The sequence below is a fragment of the Poecilia reticulata genome, linkage group LG2, assembly GCF_000633615.1.
Source record: "Poecilia reticulata strain Guanapo linkage group LG2, Guppy_female_1.0+MT, whole genome shotgun sequence".
In the NCBI taxonomy this organism is placed as follows: Eukaryota; Metazoa; Chordata; class Actinopteri; order Cyprinodontiformes; family Poeciliidae; genus Poecilia; species Poecilia reticulata.
In genome coordinates this window covers 35455408-35480624 of record NC_024332.1, presented here as the reverse complement: position 1 = coordinate 35480624, position 25217 = coordinate 35455408, and the positions used below count along the sequence as shown (strand labels likewise).

Below are 25217 nucleotides of genomic sequence, written 5' to 3'. Positions count from 1 at the left end.
AAAAAAAGAAACTAATAATAAAATATGTTGGCAATTCTTTAATCCTCCCACTTGAATCAGGAAAGGTCTGGAATTTAAGTATTTTTTCTGTAAACATTTGGAAGAAGAAGGATTAGTGTTTCMAGACTTTACTACTTGTTTCACTGTCAAAAAGCTATATCCACCCATCCAGAGTTCCCTCCACCCATTGTTTGCTCATCTGTCTAATCATTTGTCTGTCCATCCATCTGTCCATCCCAGGACCTTCTTTATCCAGTCAGCAGTGCAACAACATGCACCACTGTGCAGCCCTTTTTTTAAAAAGTCTTGAATTCAAACTTGAAATCTGAATTTTGCCTCCACCAAATCTCCCCAAGCATGCTATAATTATAAGAGTAACAGGTGTGCAAGTCAAACTCTTACAGTCCAGTTCATATTTTTGCTAGTTTGAACAGGACAAGACAGATATAACCAGGTCTGAAGTCATATTTCACTCGTGAGAAAATGACAAAGCAGCTATGCCGACACAGTTTAGGTTAAATCTGTGCTTGACACGCTGTCTGGAGCACAGCTGCCACTACAGACCATATCGGTCTGGATGCTGTACACTAGTTTCCAAAAAGACTGTACTCACRGGGCAGCTGCCAAGGAAAAAAGCTGTYGAGAGTGCTCAGAGGATTTCAGGTCCCGAAAAGTRCAGGACATGCCAAGAAACATGTTGGAGATGGTTTAGATATTACTGGCCTTCGTTTCCATTTAAACAGAACTGTGTAGAACATATGTTTCCCCCTTCAACTTTTTAGTTTTCTCCAAATTAACTCGAAAATAGTTGTGAAATGCCACCATCTTGATCTTRAGACGTGTTAAGACACGAGGATATCATAATCCACTGAAACGGATCAGTTCTTCAGATTTTATTCCATTGTATTCCTGGATTTTACTTGGATTTCCTGTCGTTATCCAGCATCCGCTCCGCTAATTGTATCAACCCTGAGCTGTTTGCTCTAGATTCCCAAACACTAAGGTGAGACTTCATCTTATTCAGTGAAAAATACAAACGATTTCCTASGGCACTGCTTTTAGCCACATGTCAAAATGTGTGCCTTGCTTTATGCATGAAAGAAAAAGCACAGGAACAAACGGCTGAAGCTGAATGATGGTGGGATAAGTTACATGTGARTTAATGCTGCTCTCTGGTGGTTTATTTGGAAACAGCGGCCATGGTGTGTGCTCTCTATAAATATATGTCCATAAACAGACATTTATAGAGAAGCGCACTGAATCACAAGAGGCAGATTAAGCCTTTAAGCCAGCAGATGAAAGAAGAGAGGGAGTGATTATTCACATTTTGTGCCATTTCAATCTACCTCCCTTCTTTTTCTTTTCCCTTCTGCTCGTCTCCTTTCTTGCCTTGAAAATCCCTCTTTCATTATTAAATCCAGCTCCCATCTTACCATTTTCTCCTTGTTTAGTGTTGTTTATTTCACTATCCTGTCCTCCATCTCTGAAATTAGCATTCAGTCTGTTATTTTTGCAGGAGGATAATGTGTGCTACCAAAGCTCTGAGCGGTTTTTTTTGTTTTTTGTTTTTTTTGGTGTGTGTGTGTGTGCGTGTGTGTGTGTGTGTGTGTGTGCGTGCGTGCGTGCGTGCGTGCGTGCGTGCGTGCGTGCGCACGCATGTTTTACTACCTTGCCACACTCTTAACAGCTGCTCATTATTCCAACTGTGATCTATAAAAGATTTATGTTTGATAAAGAGACTAAAGGTAGGAGACACTAAGATGTCCATATTTGGAGAAAAGCACATATTTTCGGAGGGAATGCTCTTCAAAGATAGCAGAGAAAGCTATCTTTGGAGAGCAGGGGATGCAGTTGGCTTTTGGTAGTAATCCTGCTGAGTCTAAATGTTTTCACACTCTCTCTTAGTGCTTTGTTGAGCGCTTGTTTCTGTGCCATCCCTCCTCTGTGCTAAGGCTGCACTTGAGGAATGTGGCTTGTTTGCAGTGATGCTTTTTGTTTTGGTTTTCTTCAGCCTTGCTGTGTGGGTTGTTTTAACAGGAACTTGGGGAGAATGCCAAGTCCTGACATCAGAGTAGTTGATATGGCTGTTTGTTCTGTGTCTGACAGATGAATGTATCAGCTAATTTTGCTTCAACAATTGTTACCATGACTGTGTAATGAATGTCAGTCAAAGAAATGATCTGTAAAATATTGCTTGGGAGACCATCAAGCTAAAATATTTCTGCAAAAAATTTCCCCCTCTGGTCACTCTGGTCACCAGCCAGCAACAATAAACCTATTTGTGCTTGTAGACGCGTTTCGTATCGTATAGTTTCCTGTCTTACTGTTTTTAGGAAAGAATGAATCCAGACTAGAGAGGCATTCCTTTCCATGCATTCCTGATGTTTCTGAAAAGCTTTGACATGCTGGCTCTGTTTTTATCCTATTCCCATGCCCTCTTAACTTTAAGACATGGTTTTAATATTGTAACTCAAAAGACCAAATTATTTTGAGAAGTCAATATAAACTGGCACTATTAGCAACCAGAATTACCCTGTGTATTTCTTACAAAACACAGATCTTACATTTATAAAAGGACGGAAATCAGCATTTCTAAATCCAGTATCTGCCATAATGCTAAATAAAAGCTCAAAAGAATTAACATATACAGTTGAAACCAGAAGTTTGCATACATCAAATAAAAAGACATAGACTTTCTTTTCTCGCTGCCTGAAATTACATCAAACCAAACTCCTTTTGTTTAAGGTCAGTTAAAATGACCAAGATTATTTCTACTTACTAAATGCCACAATAATAAGAGAGAGAATCTGTCAGAAACGTATTTATTGATGTCTTCAATATCAGAAGTTTACATACCGTATTTTCCGCACTATAAGGCGCACCTAAAAACCTTCAATTTCATCAAAAGCCGACAGTGCGCCTTATAATCCGGTGCGCCTTATATATGGGCCAATATTGAGCCACAACAGCTCTAGCAACTACGGTAAGCAGCCGCCGACTTCATTTTTCCCCGTAGAAGAAGAAGTGCGCGGTGCATGCTGGGATAGTTGTCAGAACGCTGGTTTGTTAATAAAGTTTGATAATACATTTAAAGCCAGGGGGGAGGGTGGGGAAAGAGAGAGACTGCGGCGGCAGCGTGTCAGTTGGTCTGTGTTACACAGAAAGCAGTTGGGCACAATATCGCAACACCAACACCGTGAGTGAAACAACAACTGGGGCAGCCTACTATATAAAGTACTCGGGGACCACTTCTTTACAAATGTGGATGTGTAATAATAGAGTACGGAACAAATTGGCAACCCAAACTGAAGCGCCTATTCTGTACACCTTATAATGCGGTGCACCTTATATATGGAAAAAGTTTTAAAATAGGCCATTCATTGAAGGTGCGCCTTATAATCTGGTGCGCCTTATATTGCGGATCTTTGTGTAAAGCTTCCACCTCTTACTGTACATTTCCCTCTCTCTGTCCTTATCTGTCCATCCTCAGAAGGAGAGAAAAGCAGCAGGCTTGCTAAAGCTCTTGTCAGGGGCTGCGGCCAAAAAGAAACCACGCTCACCGCCGTCCTCTCCACCCACACACGACCCCTCGCAGGCAGGCCAGGGGGCCGGGGCCACAGAGCCAACCCACCACCCTCACCACCTTCACCACCACGGCCGCTCGGGTTCCTGTCCGATGGCGTCTCAGGGCCGAGCCGGCTCGTGCCCAATCGAGAGTGATATGCCAGGGGCAATAGGGCTGGAGCCGCTGCACAGGAAGTCCGGTTCCCTGGATACCAACTTCCCCATGTCGCCCCCAGCAACACGTGCTGGCAGCGCCCTAATGGTCCTCCGACCTGAGCCCAAACCTTTGTCAAGAGAGAGGTAGGTCTGGGAAAACTGTGCCTCTATAGGTGCAGGCAAGAGCAGATACCACCAGCTTTTAAAAACTTGCTTATTAGGCCACATCTGCAAACAATAGGAAGTATTTTCTGAAAGTGTTGTAGAATTTTTGGATGGAGGATTTTGGCAGCAGGATGTAAAGTAGTCCTGAGAGAGTGAGTAATCACTAAAGCATGAGCAGTGACTCTGAAAACAATCTGAGCCACCCAGAGGCATTTCTGGGACCAATAACTCTCTTCTGTCTAGATTAAAAATATGACTAAGGTTTTATGGATGAGACAGTTTTAAATTGCCTTGGAAATGCATTTCTTCTCCTTGGATTTTTTATTTTTGTCAAGTTTTCAAAAGTTCTATGTATTTTTATGGTATCTTTTTTGGTTATGCACAAACACAAAAAAGTGCATAATTGTAAGGTGACAATCAAGTTGTGAAGTGAAAAATCACTCAATACTTTGTTACACAACCTTTGATTGAAAGCACAGCTGCAAGTCTTTTGTTTTTTCCAGTTTTGCACATCCACAGACTCACCCTGATATGAATATGCTTTGATGTAAATCATCATCATGCTTTGTCCTTGTAGAAAATGAACCTCAACATGGTGTCTTCCGATTGGATAGTGTTTAACTTCATTCATCTCTACATCCTTCCTAACAAGCTTTACTGTTCCTGCTCAAGAAAATCCTACCTTAAACATTATCCTATTTCACAGTAGTTCACCATACATAGAGAGTGCTGTTACAGAAAGTTACATTTTGGTCTTTTTCACAAGTTTTTGTGTGTTATATGGTCTGTGGTGGATGTTACTTTCTAATTGCTTTTAGTTTTCAACAATAGCTTTTTTTCATTCAATTCTTATATAAATACAAGATGCACAAACAGGTATATCCTGTCAACAGATTCCCTGCAGCTCCTCCATTGTTACCATGGTCACTATAGCTGCTTCTGTAATTAATGAGCTCTTGGCTGCTGTGTCCTTCATGGTGCTGTTTGCTTACTATTGTTCTCTAACAAGCCTCTGTAGCATTTAAATTACACAAGAGCACCTAATTTCATATTTTGGTTACATCTGAAAGAATTTGGTTGTAAAAAATTTTATTTCTGCAACCAGAGAGTACTGAATTCAAAAACATGCCACACTTGTTCTCTGTAAAATAAAAAACGCAAGAAATGTGTCTCTCTTTCCCTCCACTTCACAGTTATTCTCTACTTTGTGTTGCATGATACGCGTACTACTTCCGTCTTTGTAGTTGTAAAATTTCTAGAACTGACCAAGATAACATGCAATGCTAACATAAAGCATATGTCCTTTACTTTTACCAAACCTGTTCTCTAAAACACATAATCTTACACACAGAGGCTTTTTTGCCTCTAGAGAAACACACAATTGCAGGGACTTATGTCACATTACATTGGGGAGGAATGAGGCATTTAATAGTAGAATATATCATTACTGTCAGCAGCAGGCTACTGTAGAAAGAGCTGAATGGTTGCTTTTCTCAGGAGAGAATGCCTGCTGTATAATGGAAGGAGTGCGTACAAACATTTAGCATATTTGGTAATCAAAGTCAAATATCAGAAAATACTTTGGTGGGAATATTTTACCAGAACTAGCTAAAACATTCTAAATGTAGTAAAAAAAAAAAAAAAAAGTTTTGTTTTGTTTTGTCTTGGCAGGTATCGTGTGGTCGTTCCTTACCCGCCTCAGAGTGAGGCGGAGATTGAACTGCGGGAAGGAGACGTGGTGTTTGTTCACAAGAAGAGGGAAGACGGGTGGTACAAAGGCACCCTGCAGAGGACGGGACAGACCGGCTTGTTTCCCGGCAGCTTCGTCGAGAGCTTCTAAGCTCCAAGAACGGGACAAAAGAGTTTAACCCCGCCTCTGAGTCACACACACAAAAATATTTCACACAAACACAAGCAGCATCTACACGGAGGTTGGGCTGATATTGGTTTCACAGATTCTTTTATTTCTTTACTGGATCAAAATTCATGAAATTTTATGTTTCATTTTCTAACCTGCCTTAAGAAACTAGCTCTTCAACAGTGGAAGGAAAAATAATTTCAAAATGTTCTGTTTTTAAACATATCGAGCAATATACAAGTTTTAAATTAATTGTGGTTTGAAGCAGCCACAGATCACAACTGTTGTCTACAACTTTCTGAAATCCAGATTAGTCCAACCAATTCACACACACTTCACTAAGCACATGCAGCCCCTTACACAATTATTAGGACCCCTGGTATAACATGTAGAAAGTCTTAAAATGAATCTATTCTTTTACTGCAGAAGCATAATCTCACACTGAAAAATGTACCTGAATTAGAGCACATTCATTCGGTTTACTGATCACACCGTGTGCAACAACCACATCTACAGATAGTTTGTACAATACTGTCCCCAATGTTTCTTGATGGTTGTTGGCTAGATCTTTGCTGAAAAACAGTTTAACCTCGGTACCTGTTCAGAAAACTTAAAATGTCACCTCTGAACAGTTTAAAAAGATAGTATACCATATATTTCTAAATCAACACAGAAATAGTTAGCCACTCTTTTTCTTGCTATCCCCATCTCCAGGCCAGATAGGTTTTTATTTTACTCTAAAAAAAATATCTACCCAATCTAAAAGTTGGCTTTTTAATTGTGAGATGATCCTACTGCAACAAAAGATACATTCATTTAAAGGCTTACTACACTTATTTACGAGGGCTGCCAATAATTGTGGAGGTCAACTGTAGGACATGGCTTTAAACCAGCCCAGCCTCCCAGATGGAGTTTACCTACAACTCGTGCTCCGAAGCTACTGAAGGCACAGACTCTAAGAGCACAGAACGATGAGCCATGCCTCCCAGATCTCCTGTTTGGCGTTGTCCACCAGCAAACATTAGCACAAAATTTATTAGCTCTGTTTTTCCACTGAGACCTCAGAACTTGAATCCGGGTGCTTTCTTCATTTGAGGAGTAAACATTTACAGGCAGGCGGTGAGGGAAGTGCGCAAGCCTGCACTCCAGGATCTTCTCGTCTACTCTGTGACAGCAAACACACGTTTGGTTTCAGCCCAGTATATGTTGACAATGCATGTAGCATTATTATGTTTCTTTTTATATGTTGTAATAGGTGTTTGTGTTGTCCTGCTGTGATGATCTGTCACAACATTTTATTTAAAGAAGAAAAAAAAATGGCAGAATTAGGACATCCATTTTTCTATTTATATGTCTTACATGACTGAGAAAATATTGAACTTTTATTACTTTTTGGCTCTCAAACTTCAATTTAATTTGAACTGACTGGCTTGTTGAATGTAAAAAGAAACAGGAAGTCACAACAAAATGCTTCTACAGACTGTTTTATAGAGTTGTTTTTGAACTTTGGTATGAGAATAGACACAGAAGAAATGCACTTGGTGATATTTGTTACAACTTGCCTCCATACTTGCATATACAGTATTTGAGCACATCAAGGGATTTTATTTTATTTTTTACTTCTGCTTGTCTTTTTAAGCAAGATTTTTCTACAAGCAGGCACAAAGTAGTTCGGTACAATAAAAAGGTTTAAATAAGTTCAATTTTCAAAATACTTGGAGGTGACTTCACCCTTTTCCGTCAGACAGTCATTAACACCTTCCACAAAGAGCCACAAAAGCTTCTTTCTAAAGAGGGCTAGCAGTTCACATAGTGCTGTCTCCAGGCATAGTAAAGAAAAGTAGAGTGGAAGAAAAAAAACAGAAAATAGAAAATCAAATTCTAAAGCCCAGATTCTCATAAAAGTTGCTTTTTATATTAGAAATGATTAACACACAAATGTAAGCCTTATTCTATGATGAATGTTCATACACCGTACAGTAAGAGTCGATACCTGGTCGGACACACTTCTGCATTAATTACTGTGTTGTGTCCTGGATTTGATGAGACTGTTCTTCTGCTAAGTTGTTAAAAAAGCTCTCACCAACAGCACAAACATTATTTATGAAGCTCAGGTCAGGTCCTTCCACTCAACCTTTTCTATTTAGATGTTTGGATGAAGCATTCTGTGAACACTCATTTTCTTTAGGAAGGAGCTTTTGTGGCTTTAACTCCCTGTGGAGGGTGTCAGTGAATATCTGTCATTGGTCTTGTGTAATATTCAATTTTCTAATAAACCTAATTAGGTTTTTTTTTAATTAGTTTTAAGCCATAATAATGGAAATTAAAGTGAAACAAAATAATTTAGATGTCATTTTATCTGACATGAATCCATATAATATGAATTTTACCTCAGTAATATTAACGATTCTCTAATTTATTGAAATTCATCCATAGAACAGACTTTTTCTTGAAAACCTGGTAACGTTTTTAATCTGACTGCAGCAACATTGTTCCAACACAAGAGAGGAGAACCTGGATCTTGTCTAGTTTCCGTTTTATTCATATTAATCTTTTTCTTCCTGAAAAAGCACAGCAAAGCTCTGACTGTGACTGTGAACAACAGGTCAGCAGCCAAATTGTTGGATTTTTTTTTAATTTCAGCCGAAGCACAAACAGCTATCAGACAAGTGCACAAGTAGAAATCTCTTTCTCTGACAAGCACACAAGGGTCTAACTGACACTATCCAGATCAACAGATTGGTTTACATCGCATAGAAAAGCTGAAAGAAAGTGACCTTTGGCTGTTGTTGTTTTTTATATACATTTTCCTGCATTTTTAGGATAGTTTAAGTGTTTTGTGTGTTATTTGTGAAATGTAGAGCTGACCAAACTTTAAAGACTTTTTTGTTGTATTTTTTTTTTATTTATAATTTTTTTTCAAAGCACATATTTCAACTTGAGTCCTCCGTTTATGCTGTTGCTTCCACTCGCTTTATCTATAGATCATTTCTAGTAAGTTAACTTTAAGCCTCATATGTATGTGATCGTTAGTCACCTTATTTATCTGTTTCACTTGTAAACAGATTTAACAAATGTATTACATCAGTTAAATTATTGTCAGGACTGCTTACAGGCTTCATCACATCCAAAAATTTTAATTTTAACTTTTCGTCCAAAACCTTCCGAGGAATATTTGTATTTTTTTTTCCAGAAAAGAGCAGGTAAACTAAAACACAGCGTCCTTCAAATCTTCACAATAAGAGCCTTAAACCTGCGTTCTTATCTTGTCACATAAAGTTAATGAAAATACCCTACAAGCTGTGTGTTAAAATCTACACATAATAATCACGGTAAAGTTTCTCGCAATATTAAATTCTTATTACTGTTACCCTGCATGAGACATGACAACGTGACTTTTATTGTTTGTGGAGGATTCGTGAAACATTTTGGGTGCACCTAAATGTTGCCGATGGTGATGCTTGTGGCTAATTGTTTGGTGCACATGTAAGCACAGCTCTGACTTTGTATCGAACAAATTCATAAATGCTGAAACCAACCAACAGGACATGGACAAGCCTTGCAAAAGCAAGCACAAAGCAAAAACAGCACAGACAAAGAAAACCCCTAAGCTAAAAGAACAGTTTTTTTTTAAATGAAAGATAATTGATTGGAATCCACAAGAAAATGATTCATCTGGATGTTCCCATGCAGGGAATCCTCAGAGGAAAACAGAATTATTCTTAAGATGAAATTATTTTCTTCCAACTAGGCGTGGGCTGTTTATGGTCAAGGTATGCCAATGTTTTCAAAAAGGATAAAAACGTTCATAAAATTTTATTCACGCATCTATCCATTATATTCCGCTTAGCGAAGATCAGGTCGCACAGGTAACAGGTCCACAAGGGAAATCCAGACATCTCTGGACCTACAGACACTCTCCAGGCCCCTCCTGGGACCCCAAGGCATTTCCAGCCCAGGAAATATGTAGGGTACGTAGTCCGTCCAGCGAGTTTGGGTTGTGCTCTGGGGACCCATTACAGATCCCAGTGGGTTGTCTTTAAAAACCTCCAAACAGAGACACCCAGGAGACATCATGGTACGATAATCAAGCCACCTGAGCTGACTGCTTTCAATGCAGAGGACCAGCGTCTGTCCTGATAGAACTTTCTCACCCTGTCTGTAAGCTTGAGTTTAGTCACTTAATCACAGGAAGATCATTTCAGCTGCTTCTGTCTAGAATCTCTTTCTGTCGGTCGTGATTCACCTCTCATGACAATGGGGAGCACAAACAGTCTGAGCGCTTCCCTGTTTGACTCAGTGATTTCTCCAACCCATCAGACCACAGCATTGCCAGCATTACTGCTCATGAGGCCAAAATCTGTCTGTCTCTCTTACAACCCATCCTGCCATCATTTAAGAACAAGAAACCTTTTTTTTTTTTAAAGCATATTAAATGTTCCTTTGGTGCAAAGCTATGTTAATAAGGTGCCAGAAAATGCTTTGAAGGGGGCAAAGTTTCCTCTGGCTGTATGGAGCACAGAGGAATGCAGACTCATACAGTTTTCCGTCACTTACAAGAAACGCAAATTCTTCATTTCTTGAAATATTTCTTGTCCCAGAATCACGAACAGTCATGGTATGGAAACTCAAAGAGCTGCACCCTGTTTTACTCTTGGTAAGCTAGGAGTGGCGTACTAGCAGTCCACAAGGCCTGATCAGATAGCCTGACTAATTTACCAGCAAATTTAAATGAAGTGCACGATTTCAAAAACACATATTCTGTCCAGTTGACATTCTCAATAAATAAACAGTATTATATGTTTACTGTTACTTTAATAATACTACAATAACAGCAGTAAGAACGTTTGTTTTCTAGGTTACAAAGAAAAGCCACTCGACCATGTTGAGACATTCGTGTTTGTTGTGTGCTAACATTGCAGTATTGTTACTGAAGGTTTGGTATTGTGAGAACCTGGTACCGGCTCATCCCCGTGTGCAGCAGGTCCCAGCTCGCATGTATCCGGACTGCATTCAACTTTTTAGATTCGGCATTGAATTTATCCACTGTTAAATTAACTTTAATGTGTTTTTGTTTTTTTTATTGCGCAAGCTCAAATTTGTTATCTGTATGAGTGTCGCTAGGGCTTCTTTGTTCAGTGAGTAAAAAGGTGCGTATTTATCTCCAGAAATTAGCAAAAGAGGGAGTCACTATGAAACTTTTGGGTATAAGTTCTTGGAAAAGTCGGACTTAGCATATCTCCATTGGCCTTTGAAACCTGTCAGTCAAACCTTAGTGCCTACAAATGTCACACAAATACATGGTGTTTATTCTAGTCAGACCAGTGCCCTCTTTCCATGCTTCTTTGTATACAAGTGTCAGTAAGGCAAGCCTGCGGGTTCATTTGTAGTCCTCTCTGTTTTGTTGGGCCCGATTACAGCAACCAGCAGATCCCAAAACAGCTCTGCACTGGTCTCACGTGAGCTTTTCTTTGTCTCTTTGTGGGCTTGCTGACTCAAGAACTCAAATATATATTGTTTCCAATTTAAAAGAACAAAAAAAAAAACAGCCTCTTATTTGTGTTGGAGATTATTGAATCTCAGAAGTGTGTGTTTTATTTTTATTTCCCTTGGGGGTCGCTTTTCTTTGGGGGGGGAGAAAAAAAAACGTTTACAGCTGTCAAAATGTCAGGAATAAAACCACTGCACAGTGGTCACTTTAGATATAACTTGAAGCGCCAGTTTTTCAAAAGTTTTTGTGTGTGTTTGTATTTTTAATTATGTGATCTAAGGTTGTCATTCGCCTCACAGCTTCCTGGTTGCATAAATGAACTAGCTGAAAAATTGCAGTGAGGGCTTCAGAAATTAAAAATTTGGGTCATTCTTTCGAGGTGTAAGCATTATTTGGATTGACTGAGGCACAATACTAGCACTCAGTTGTCTTGGAGCACTATTCACAGCCCTGAAAACTCAAACAATGTATTTTATTGAGATTTGATGTGATGGATCAAGGTATCATGGCACATTCTGCTGATTTGTATTTGCCAAAAGCCTATGAATCCTTATTCTTGTAGAGTCACTGTTGGCTATAATTACAGCTGCAACACATTTCTGATTTATATTTGTAAAAAAAAACATTTATCATTAGCCCTCAACTTCATAATTATGTCCGATTTTGTCTTCGGTGTATCACAAAAAAAAAAAAAAATCCCAATAAGAAACGGAAGTGTTTGTGGTTGTGGGAACCTGAATGGGTTTTCTGATAACCATTTTTGAGCCCAAACGCTTTTTGTGACGCTGTCAAGTTATCTACCAGGAAGCTTGAGTTCCCGATCTGCCATTTTGTATTAAACGCCATATTTGTTCTTACAGATACTTGAGAGAGCCTGTGCGTGTGTGCGTGCGTGTGTGCGTGCGTGTGTGTGTGCGTGTGTGTGTGTGTGTGTGTGTGTGAATGCAAAGCGGGAGGACGGAGGCTTCTGTATGTAGCTCTTTACACTAAAAAGAAACTCTATGACAAAGCGTGGTGCAACACGGACACTCATGCCTCTTCAGGACTGACTCGTGGTGAAAACTGTTGGTACTGTGGGTGAAACAGAGAGAACAACAAAAAAAAAGATTATATATAGATATATGATTCTATATTGTCCAGAATATTTATAGGCCTTTTGTGCCATTGCAGTCATGCTCTGGACTGACACCGTCCAGCGCTTTCTACCATGTGATCATTATACATCGTCTTGTACCGATGACCCGTGGTTGATATGATTGTTTTTGTTTGTTTTTTTCATGTCAAGTGCATTTTTCGCAATAAATGCCTTTGTTTTCACATTTATTCCCCTTGTGTTTGTTTTGTTTCGCTGCCATTTTAACCGCCTGCAGCTCTTTAAAACGCAGTATGATTTGAAGCAACCCTCATTTGTGTGCTCTGATATAAAAACAAACACATTACCTGTATTGCGCCGTTTGAGTTTGGCCCCTCTGAGGATTCATCCTGAGAATCATCTCCTGCTCTAATTAGAACCATCTCCACACACAGTGAGCTCGTTACGAGCAACGCTGCAGGTATAGTTGTCTCACAGAGCGTTATTGTCCTCATCAGTGCAGACATGCCGGTGATGGATGCCTGTTTTGGCCTCTCTCTCCTCCACCCCCCTCCCGTCTTCTCTCGTCTATATCCTCCCCTTGTCTTATCGCGCCCCTCTTCTTCTTCTCCAACCAAACACTGACATGGATGAGGTGTGTAAATTGGCAATTTCAGAGCATCTCCAGCACAACCCCCCCTCGTGACATGACAACCTCATCTACCTACAAGTCGAGGCCGTCTTCGATCATCACCTCCATTTGCATTTAGAGTGACTGGCAAAAAGGTTGCCGGGGGTACGTGTGTGTGTGTGTGTGTGTGTGTGTGTGTGTGTGTGTGTGTGTGTGTGTGTGTGTGTGTNGTGTGTGTGTGTGTGTGTGTGTGTGTGTGTGTGTGCGTGTGTGTGTGTGTGTGTGTGTGCGCGCGCGCCTGGATTTATGCTCATTCAGGAAAAACTTTGACTTTCAACGCAGATATTTTATATTTGAGGTGAGCGGGCGGCTAATTTAGATTTTCCGCAGAGCCGAGATAGTGTTCGCCTTCTCCTGGAATAAACCTTGCGCTCTTGCTCACAAACAGGCCTTTGCTGTGCTTTTGGCTCAGAGAAAAGCTTCTCTCTCCTCTGGGTGTCCTCGTCTCTGCCTAACGATAATAGCGGGGTTGCCACAGGCTCCTGCAGGGAATCAATCAGCGTTCCTCAGCTTTTACGCCAAGCCCGTCTGTCCACCTGTCTGCTTGCTGGCATTTAAGTCATTTGAAGGGCAACGGAGCCGGAGGGTGAGACACTGCAGCGTTACAAAACCCTCACGCACAAAACAAGATAATCCTTCTGTAAATGTGTGTGCTTATAAAAAAGTGAAGAAGTGGGAAAGGGAAAGCTTCTTTAGCCCTTTACAGCAAAAGGGAAACCAAGAATCCTCCTGACACATGCGGGGCATGTCAGCTTTTGAAATAACTCATTTTCTATCAGAATGATGCTTTTTATCCTTAGGGATAAATACCATATAACTGATTAGTAATCTTGTTTTTATTTCAAAAACCAACACAATTGTAGACTCCATTTTATGTATGTCTGCAGTATTTTTTTCCCCTGACATTTATGTAAGATTTGGGATAAAACATTGACCTTTTAGTGCCGTTATTGGGTTTTATTGGGTTTCATCTGTCAAGAAAACATGACATGGAAGTTAGGATCTGAGTTGGGATTGTGGTCAAGTGTCAGATTGATGGATTTCTTTTTGGATTCTGGACTAATCATCTCTTCTGTTTTTAAAGATTTCAAGACCGGAATAGACCTACACCCAATAGATTATTTGTCCAATCACATATTTTATTTTATTTTAATTACTAGTTTTCGATTTGAAATCCAAGGGTCTTTTTTTGGCAAATTATTTGTCAAAAAGCCTAATACCTGTTTTGTACAAACAATAAAAAGGGTAAAACACAGAAGGGGGTGAACACTTTTTATAGACATTGTAAATAATTCAACATCTTGTATGTAAATACAATACCATCCCAGAATGTTGGATCCATTAATCATTTCTACACACATCAAATATATTTTGTTGTAAATTACTTCTTTTAATACCCTCAATTAAAGTTGGCATAGATTTACCCAAACGTCTGCCAAGGTGGAAAAAAATAGGCAAACACAATACGTCATGACAAAAATACAAGGATTTATTTAAAAAGCAAAAAAGATTCCAAATAATACCGTTTACTCCGTAAAAACAAATGTAGTAAACTGATGTTTGTGGCAGTGTGTGGGTAGTGTACGTCTAAGTTTCATACACTTAAGGCACTAATATTTGTAAGTACAATTGTCAGAAAAGGTGTCAGTAAAAGTGAGTCAAACCAGCACCACAGTGTTCCGTTTTAGATTTACAGTACAACGTAAAATGAAAATATGGATAAAAAGGAAAAGCGCATTCCTTCTATTAGGTTTGCTCCCTTAACATTGATACAATATAATGCATAGTTTACTCATGATTTGCAGCAAAAATCCACTGTTTGTGGCAGTGAAAAAAGGGAGTGAAAGAAATATGTTCATAAATAGATCCTGTAATATATTCCAAATCAAAAAATAAACTTTAGCAATCCTAGTTTCAGAAAATCTTAGTATCTCTAAATGCACAGAAATGGAGAAAAGTCAGGAGCAACCATTTCCCTTTGGAAACAACTACAGGAGGACAAACAAAAAACTCAAAGGAAAAAACAAACAAACATAATGAATGCCCTTTGACCTCATTTTTAAAGATGAATGTAGTAAAATATCTGAGAAAAGGTATCGAAGTTTAAACTATTTAAAGACATATTTCAAAGATTATGGGGAAATCTAATTCAGCAAGACATGTATGATGTTTCCAGCTTACATTAAAATTGTTGCATACATATAAAAAAAAAAAAAAATCAAAAACAAAGAAAAATGACCTGTTAGCTGGAGTGTTAACGTACTGACAAGGGAAGAACTCTAGAAAGTCTGAAAAGGACACAAAGGGACAAAAGAGGGAAAATAAGCAACTTAAGTAGAAAAAAAATACCAAAAATGAATTTTTGTACCAGTCTAAGTGATTTGTAAACAGCATTTGAAATGGTTTTTATTTAGCCTGGCCAAAAAAAAAAAAAAAAAGAGGATAAATACAAAAACAAAACAATACAAACAACCCCTCCCCACCCCCCCAGAAGAAACTTAAAAGAGATTACAAATACCTCAGAAGATAGTGTACATAGGTTTTTGGAAACTGTGTTTAAACTTTGGCAGCTCAAGCTAATACATGGTACAGCTGTGGGTGCTGTGTTTTTCTCATTAGTGTCGTGGACTGGCTTAAAAGAATGTGGACAAAAGGCCACTGGTTACACTGGTCATAATGATGTGCACTTCGGACCCCTTACGTCTTCACATGAAGCCAGAACTGAAAGACAGAATAAAAAAGATGGATTAAGATAAAAAAAAAAAACAGCTCAAAATTCGCCATAAGTGCCGACGAATGCTGAGCCGTAAAGCATAAGCAGAAGAGTTTCACCCACTTCTTCCGGTCCTTGTCCTTCTTCCCGTTGACCGTGAAGCCCGGGGGCTGAAGCAGCGCAGCCGCAGTTTTTCTATTCCCGAAAGAAGTCAGGTCGTTGTCCAGAAGACGCTTCTTCTCCTCGAGAGCTGCTTTCTCCTCCGCATGCCGACTCTTCAGCTGCTCAAAACGACCCTGCAGCTAAAATGCAATAAAAACTTCAGAATACACATTTTAGAAACATTAGAAATATGTAAATGGAACAAAAGTAAAATTGTTTTTTTGTTGTTTTTTTTTGTTCTTGATTGAAAAAGCAAAAAGAAGCTTAATTTTATAAGCCGATTCATCAGGAACACATTTCCGGTCGGCTTATGACACTTTTTCTTAATCTAAACAATCTAGCATCATTGTTTGGCTTGTGTTATGATTTTTGTTTAAACATTATTATCAGAAATTGTGCAAGTCTTTTGAATTGGTTGTTTTCCTAAAACACAATCAGCTTTTAAAAGTAACCCAGACATTTTTGACAGAGTTGCAAACAGGCTGACCAACATACTTCATGTCAGCTTTCTTTATCATTTCATTTCACAACTCGGTTCTGAAGAAACTACTTGTGTCCATGATTCAACCATTTAGCATTTAAGCTGTGCTGAAGTTATACAAAGTAAAGGTAATCCTCCTTCTTTACTCCACCCACTCTGTTCGATGAATCAGTATCACTTGCAGCAAAAACACCCAACAGAATGATGCTACCACTTCCGTACTGGACAGTAACATATTTTCTTCTTGACTCCTCCAAACAGCTCAATCTGTTTTGTTTGACATTCATACAAATACAAAATGGAGTGTATGTATACATATACATGCTGGACAAACTGTATTAAAGTTAAGCCTATGGACCTAATGTTTTCCTATTATTTATCAAAGTTGCCTATTGAAAAATCATTTGATTCTGCAAAAACAGTCTAAACGGGTCATTAAAAGCCCCACATTTATGTAATATTGATGACAAAATATTTGGTTACAACTTAAACTCAAAAGGTAAATAACAGATAGATGGAATTATATGAATGGGCAGTCACGAAACATTAAAGACATTTTGCCAGGTACCGTATTTTTACATACCTGCCTCTCAGCCTCCTTCAGCTCCGCTTCCTTCTCCTTCACCCTCTGCACAAAAACTTGCCTCATCTCGTCCTCCCTCTTCTGCAGCTCAGCCAGGAACTCCTGACGCTTGACCTCATACGTCTGCTGTAAACTGTGAAAAACAAAATGTGTTTGGACTTTAGGCTCAATCGACGAGCCGGCCGCTGCAAGCAGGTGGAGGCGTTCTGGAGCGTGTGGGCCGCTCACCTGACAGGTTTGCACTCCGGGTCCGTGTCCTTAAATCCCATCTCCTCTAATTTGCAGCGCCGGTAAAGCTCATAATGGCGTGTGTGGGTTTGCTCCCTCAAGTCTTCCATGTTTACACAAATRAGCATCTCCCTCAGTTTCACAAAGTCACAATGGTGCTCGTTTTCCACTAGGAGAAAAATGAAATTACTTTCGTTTGAGCCGGATTAGAACAGAACGCGGGTGGAATGACACAGTCTTGTGTCGTTGTGGCTGAAATACAAATCCACACTGATTCTACCTTGAACAACGCCCCATGGATACTGGCGAGCTTTCACCATCTTATTGCCAACACACACTTCCTCTGTGCTGCCCACGACAGCAAATGGGAGATGGCCCTGAAAGAACGCAATACATTCAATGAATTATTCGAAAACAACAAACTGAACAAACTTGTGCCTTAATAAATTAACGCAACCTGCAAAACACTTGCATAAGAACATTTGGGTCCAGGTAAATTACTCACAAATGTACTGACTTACGTTCATAGTGGTGTTGACCTTTGCCACGGTCTCATCGTCAAGCGGGAACTGGTAGATCTGAACTCCGTTGCTGACCAGTTCGCTCATGATTTTGATCTTGAACTTGTGCAGCTCGCTCTTACTGATAGTGTCCGCCTTGGCAATGACTGGAATTATGTTCACCTAAAGCAAGAGAGGGAGCCATTGTGGATTAGCGCAACAACATCGACAAAAAATATTCTTACTTTCTTTATGTTTTGCAATATTTACAATTTCTGAACAAGTCATTCCAGACAGTCAAAAAACGTCACAGAAATCGGAATCAAAGCAACACGTCACAGCAGAGTCCAACATGCTGATCAGTTATGGGTTAAAATCAGGGAGCCAGAGTAAATCAAAGTTAAATRATAGCATTTAAATAATGTTAAAACCACTGAATTTATTGAGGAGTATTAGATTTTTGTTCTTAAGAAAACTGAAGAGAAAAAAAGGTCTGTAAAAAAAAAAAAAAAAAAATCAGATTTAGTTTTATTCTGTTTTGTCTACATAGAAACTCTGTTGGAGTCATAAGTAAACCCAACTCAGAAAAATTCATCTGTCCCACTGCATCAGGAGTCACAAGTGGCTCTTTGGACCATCTGCAGTGGCAAGATGTGATAAAGAGCCTGCTAATGTATTTAAATGAAGATTTAATAACAAATGCAGGTAAGCAATTCATTAGCAGTTTACTCTATTGCAATAGACTAATTGCAATAAATATCCACAAAAGAATGATTCTAAATGTACCAGTAATATTCTCTTGGATATTACTGGTTCTAATATATAAACCATAGAGGAAAAAAAATATTTTGTACAGGATTTTCTACAAATATTCACCCATGTCATTGAAAAGATGTTGGTATTTTTTTTTAATTTGTTTTAAAATCTAAAGACAGACATAAATGATGGTTATTTAAATGCAAGAACAAATTTTCTGTAGTAGATATTTATCAAAAATTATAAACTGTTCTTATTTCAAGTGGTTGTGTGACGTTTGCATCCCTAAACACACCTTATTTAGCTGGACTGAAGGCAAATTGTCTTTCATTTACAAAAGGCTGCAGAACCCTGGCATAGATAAATAAAAGGAAAAAAATGTCACAGTATGTTCTAAATGTTCTCATCTCAATGCGATGAGTAATGAGTTAATATCCAACTTATAAGTAAACCACTTTAACTACATGCAAACAAACTACCTTATTCATGGCTCGAGTTTAAACAAAACCTAAAAAAAAAAGAATTCATGTTTCTTTCTGAATCTGTTTTAAGATGTGTGTAATATAAACCATGTTTTACATGTTATTTCAGGTCCACCCGCTCAATCACCCCACATTCCTCTCTGTCATCTCACCGTCCCATAGAGGGGCTTGGAATGGGTTTCTGCCACTGGGCGAGCTTCTGGGTCAGACCACACAGCCGTACACACACACACACACACACACACACACACACACACACAGAACACACACACTGCTCCCAGAGAAAACAAAACGATGCTAGATCTGTTCCAACAGCTGTCTGAGTGACTGACTGACTGTCACTGCAGCAGACTCAACAATTGGCTCTGTGTGTATCCGTACAGTGACACAAAAGGACAACTCGAGTGTGTGTGCGTGACGTGGTTCCAGCATTCCCCCTCGCTCTTTCTATTCCTTTCACACGCAAATCCAGAGTTACTGCAACTCCGGAGCAACGAAACCACACAAAAACTCACAGACGTAGCTACACACACACACACACACACACACACACACACACACACACACACACACACACACACACACACACACACAGATGGAGAGAGGGGGGGGGAGTGAGCGAGAGCATGGGAAAGTTTCTGACCACTTAAAGAGGGATGGGGAGGGATAGAAAGGCTGATAGTGAAGCTCTCCCAACATTCACACAATAAAACCACCACAGCATAGTTTCTTCTGAAACCATTTCCTCTTTTCTCTGAGGCACATTGGTGCAACACAAGTCCTCAGGAAGCATTATATTACAATTTAAATCTTTATAAAAAAAGGTTTAGGTTTATTTATCTACAGAAAATATTCGACAGACTGGCGACCTGTCCAGGGTGACCCCGCCTCTCGCCCGGAACGTTAGCTGGAGATAGGCACCAGCAGCCCTCCCGACCCCACTGAGGGACAAGGGTGAAAGAAAATGGATGGACGGACGGACGGAAATATTTGTTCGCCAGAAAATTTGCTGTTAAACTGCTCACTGATTAAAACAAATACAGGGCTCCAGATGGATTTACTTAAATCAAGTTCAACAACTGTTTCAGCTTTCATTTAAAGCCTTTTCATTTATTACTTTCCTCCAGAGTTTTGAATTTTATTACTCCTAATCATCTTTTTTTTTTTAAATATATAAAACGTGTAGTTAAATAGATTATTTCACTGACAGTTTAACTAATTCATGTTTATCAATGCATTTCTATCTCACTTTCTGCTAAAGCAAAACCAACTGTCTGTCCTATTATTACTAACACTAGAGGATAAAAAAAAAACAAACAAAAAAACAAACACAAGGCTGCATTCGCCTGTAGCTTCAATATTAATTATCCCTCCTGCTCTTAGTGTTCTGAAGCCGAAACTATGAATTACTGAATGACAGGTGATATGATGCTCTCATCTTTTCAGATGGCGTTCATTATGGCCCCCCTGGCTAAACAATCACTGGTTAATGGTCGCCTTCAATCACCGCAACATGTTTGTGTAATTTAATCTGCTGGAAAAACAGACCCTAGGCAACAGGAGATAAAAAATACTTCATTCCATCTCTGTAGCCTGAGATGTGGTTTTACAGGAGTGACCACAGATTAGGCACTAAACACTTCCTGGAAAACATTTCAGATTTCTACATACATTTACTTTCAAAGTTCTACATTTTTAGACTTTCTGATAATGACATATAATGAGATAATGAGATATTAAACCTTATTTCTGGATTTTATTTGTCAAAATTCAAAATTTAAAGTCCAAAATGTTAGACGCATAAAATTTGGTTGTTTTCATCGATTTTGTTTGGAGATACTGGCTAAGCAGGGGCTGCACAGTGGCGCAGTTGGTAGAGCTGTTGCCTTGCAGCACGAAGGCTCTGGGTTCGATTCCCGTCCCCGGTCTTTCTGCATGGAGTTTGCATGTTCTCCCTGTGCATGCGTGGGTTTTCTCCGGGTACTCCGGTTTCCTCCCACAGTCCAAAAACATGACTGTTAGGTTAATTGGCCTCTCTAAATTGCCCCTAGGTGTGAGTGTGTGTGTGTATGGTTGTGTGTCCTCTGTGTTGCCCTGCGACAGACTGGCGACCTGTCCAGGGTGAACCCCGCCTCTCGCCCGGAACGTTAGCTGGAGATGGGCACCAGCAGCCCTCCCGACCCCACTGAGGGACAAGGGTGAAAGAAAATGGATGGATGGATGGATACTGGCTAAGCTTTTCTGTGCATCAAACTCTCTTCTTACAGTTTGTTAGCTACAGAACACAACGGTGTTGTTTTTTTTTTGTATTTGTTCATTTAAAAGTAAATCTCAAGTCAGTTCTATACAGATCACTTTTTATTATCTTCTCTTGACTGAAGCAAACGGAGAATGTACCGAACCGTGACTGAAACCAAAGTACACAAAACAAACATGACTTCTGTGTGCCATCAACACTCCTAGATAATGGGTGTCTTCTTTTCTCTTGTTTTCCTTTTTGATTAAATTCCCTAATTTGTGTTCTATTTACTAATTCCAGCTGATCAACTTAGTTCTTGATTCTTTTTTGATGCCAATTTAATATAGTATAAAGATAGTATCTCTAAATGTTGCTCCTTTCCTTTGCAACACTTATTTTCTCATTTTGGCTTTGAGTTGGATGAAATAAAAAAACATAATACTACATCTCCTGCTAGACTCCTCTAGATTTAAACCTTTCTAACGCCTAATTTCCAATAATTCATATCCAAGCTACTGCCTGTGGTGAATGAAAGAAATGTCCAATCTTAATTACTGTAAGGTTTGTACTTTAACAGAAATAACCTCAAGATTAAGCTTTCCCTAAAGCCAATTTCTGTACTTTATGTCCTACCTTGCTGTCCAGCTTCTTCATTGTAACGAGATCCAGGGATTTGAGCGAATGACCAGAGGGGGAGATGAAGTACAGGCAGGCATGCACTCGTGAGTCATGGTAGTTGTGCAAAGAGCGCTTGATTTTCAGCTCCTCCTGAAGGTAAGTCTCAAATTGTTTATCAATGTAATCCACCACCGGCTGATAGCTGCAGGACAAAACAACAAACATCAGTGACAGTCTGCATACACAAGCTCAATCCTACTGTTATTACATTTAAGTGAAGTTATAATCCTTGAGTGACAAACATCTTAGTTGAGACCTACAAACAGTTCTTAGTCAGACCTTTCTTGTTTGTTCATTTGGTCCCCAAAGCCGACGGTGTTGACCACAGTGAGACGGAGCCTGACGTTGCTCTCCTGGAGGTCGTAGGTCTGAGCCCGCAGCTTCACCTGAGGTTCAAAGTGGGACGACTCAAAGTTCTCAAAGTTGGTGTTAAACAGTGTGTCCATCAGTGTCGACTTGCCGATACCAGTCTCACCTGGAGAAAAAAAAAAAAGATTTTTCACTTTTTAAAATTGATGATTGTTGTTTTTTTTACTATGATATGTATTCTCAACAATTTATATCATTAAATTAGAAAATTAAACATCCATCCATCCATTTTCTTGCACCCTTGTCCCTTAGTGGGGTCGGGAGGGTTGCTGGTGCCCATCTCCAGCTAACGTTTCGGGCGAGAGGCGGGGTCACCCTGGACAGGTCGCCAGTCTGTCGCAGGGCAACACAGAGACACACAGGACACACAACCATGCACACACACACTCACACCTAGGGGCAATTTAGACAGACCAATTAACCTGACAGTCATGTTTTTTTTGGGCCGTGGGAGGAAACCGGAGTACCCGGAGAAAACCCACGCATGCACAGGGAGAACATGCAAACTCCATGCAGAAAGACCGGGGCCGGGAATCGAACCCAGAACCTTCTTGCTGCAAGGCAACAGCTCTACCAACTGCGCCACTGTGCAGCCCTGGAAATTAAACAATTACTGGTAAATGTATGACTAAAGTAGATAAATATGATAAAGTACCGATGCAGAGAATATTGAAGCAGAAGCCCTGACTGATGGACTTGTTGACAAGCTGATCTGGGAGACTGTCAAAGCCGACATGGCCAGCTAGGGACAAGGGCCGGGCTCCTTTATCCTGAAGAAAAAAATTACACAGCAAAAGATCAATAAAAAGCTCATACAACTATGTCATCTCAAAAATTATATTTACACATATAGTCTGGTAATTGCCGCCTGCTGCAAAGTCACAATTTGAGTCCATATCTGCTCTTGCATCTGTGACAAATGCCAAAGATAAAAACTTGACATATAAAAAAGGTCATTTGTAGCTAAATAATTGTCAAATCCATTAGTAATGTACAATATGAAAACTAAAAGACAAAAAAGGCAAGTACAACATCTAATCTACATCAGATGATCAATATTTAATATGGATGTCTCTAAGACATAACAAAACAGTTATCATAAAGTCAAACTGCGTTGCCGCTGACATTTAAGTAAATGAAAAGAAAATTCATTTCTGGCTTGCAGCAAAATGTCAAAAGACAATATAAAAAAAAACACACAAGAATCAATACATTCCGCTAAAAACTGGCAAGTTAGCAAAGCGTTTAAGAGTTTGATGTCAAAACATTATTGAATGTGACATAACCTACAGCAACCCATCAACTGATAATGTTATCAAGTAAAAAAAGTAAAGAGTGGAATAATTTTTGAAGTCACAGACATTACAATTTTGAGTTGTTCAAGTCAAATTAGTTAATTTGAGGCATATAGAGTTAAAATGAAATAAATTACAGGTCACAGGAACATAAATGGTCATATTAAGGTTTGTGCATACCTTATTACATTTAAGGTATGTTGCAGTTTTTAAGACCCCTTTTAACATAAGAGAACATCCACCATATTATTTTTATGTTTATAAAATGTATTTCAAAATGTTGGCAGCTTGAAAACTTTGGTTTCCTTAAACAGTTGTCTTTGGCCTGAGACTCCTCCATGACAAATGTCATTCACAACTCTTCCTTTACACAGTTCTACTGCTTATACACACACGGTGACTAAGATAACTTTTTAAAAAGTTTGCAAATGTAAAGTTTAGTTGATTTTTGTATCATTAACTGTAATACCTCGCACTAAATGCATATTAGTCAATATCTCGGAACATCAGTATTAGCCATTTGCTTACAATTCAGTGTTATGCTAACTAGCTAGCTCTTTCCTTGTTAAAAAAAGGAAAAAGCGACAACAACTTTGTTATAAAATAAATAAAAATAAATAAATAGTTCAATGAACACTATATATGTTTAAATGTAGTATAACTACACTGGCCAATATCACATTGAACTTTCAAAAACTTCAGGAACGTTGTAATGTTAGCTTTAGCTAACTTAATGATAGCCGCAGGACACTCCCTGCTCAACTGTCAAGAACAATCTTTAAAACGCAAAGTAAATGAATGCTCACCAGCTGTCGAGCTACGTCCGAGGAAGCCATAATTTTAGCAGAACTTAAACAGCCTGAGCAAACTCACAATTATTTCAACAAAACTAAAACAAAGCAACTTTTCAACCCCTCAGATTCTTTTCCAGGACCGACTACACTCGACAACTAGACAGACGAGACCAATCAAAACAATGAGGGGATTTGATTATGTTTTGTTGTGTGTACAGTTGTTTCATAAAATACAGCTTTGCTGAAATATTTCCAATTCATTGCTATAATCTACTTTAAGATGATATTTAAATTAGATCTAAATATAATTATGCGCCAGAAATGTGAAATTACTTTATGAAATCAAACTCATGCACCCCTTCTTGTAAAGTGGTACAGCCCAGCTTAATTTTCCCAGGCGCTCCCTGTTCCTGTGCGATGTTGAGAAAATAATATATAATAGTCTATATAAAAACAGTTAGCTGAACAATGACAATAACAATAGCAAAAATAACTTTTTAATAGATATTATTGTTGATATAAAAAAGCAAAGAATTTAAAAAAGAAAACAACAAACAAGCAAGAAAACAGATTTAACACCCACCTCACGAAATGTGTGTGTGTGTGTGTGTGTGTGTGTGTGTGTGTGTGTGTGTGTGTGTGTGTGTTTTAAAACAAAATAGTAAAATAATAATGGCGCAATCATGCTGTTTGGTAAATTTTCGGACTGAAGGTGCGTTTAAATAAATTTTCAACTGACCATTTTTCAACTTTTCTCTTTGGCCTTTGATCCTGTTAAAATTGTTAATTTGATCTCTTCTTTTTGTTTTTGTCATGTTTTCTTGTTATTTTTGTATGCAAAAAATTATTAATCAAAATTAGTTGAACGTAGTTCGGTGTTCTTTCTACTCGGCAAGGAAGCTAATGTACCGTCTGCCCTTCTTTGCATTTATATATAAAA

At 38.9% G+C, this 25217-nt stretch overlaps 2 protein-coding genes across 4 annotated transcripts in view; one reads left to right on the top strand and one right to left on the bottom strand.

Moving 5' to 3' along the window:
* LOC103461410 (SH3 domain-containing RING finger protein 3) overlaps nucleotides 1–12557 on the top strand; it is a 127652-nt gene extending 115095 nt beyond the window's left edge. For all 3 annotated transcript variants that reach the window (XM_017302661.1, XM_008403716.2, XM_008403713.2), the window contains 2 exons: nucleotides 3491–3864; nucleotides 5557–12557. In XM_017302661.1, the coding sequence (XP_017158150.1) occupies nucleotides 3491–3864; nucleotides 5557–5725 (543 nt within the window). In that variant the 3' untranslated portion in view covers nucleotides 5726–12557. The remainder of the gene's footprint in view (nucleotides 1–3490; nucleotides 3865–5556) is intronic.
* A 1908-nt stretch (nucleotides 12558–14465) lies between these two features.
* On the bottom strand, nucleotides 14466–24453 carry septin10 (septin 10). The gene is made up of 10 exons (XM_008403724.2): nucleotides 24290–24453; nucleotides 22844–22958; nucleotides 22099–22294; nucleotides 21775–21961; nucleotides 17686–17847; nucleotides 17445–17541; nucleotides 17165–17333; nucleotides 16937–17069; nucleotides 15834–16012; nucleotides 14466–15718 (listed from the first exon to the last, which is right to left on the bottom strand). Exons 1-10 carry the CDS (start codon nucleotides 24317–24319, stop codon nucleotides 15703–15705), a joined length of 1284 nt encoding a protein of 427 aa, XP_008401946.1. The 5' UTR covers nucleotides 24320–24453; the 3' UTR covers nucleotides 14466–15702.
* Between the last annotated feature and the right edge of the window lie 764 nt (nucleotides 24454–25217).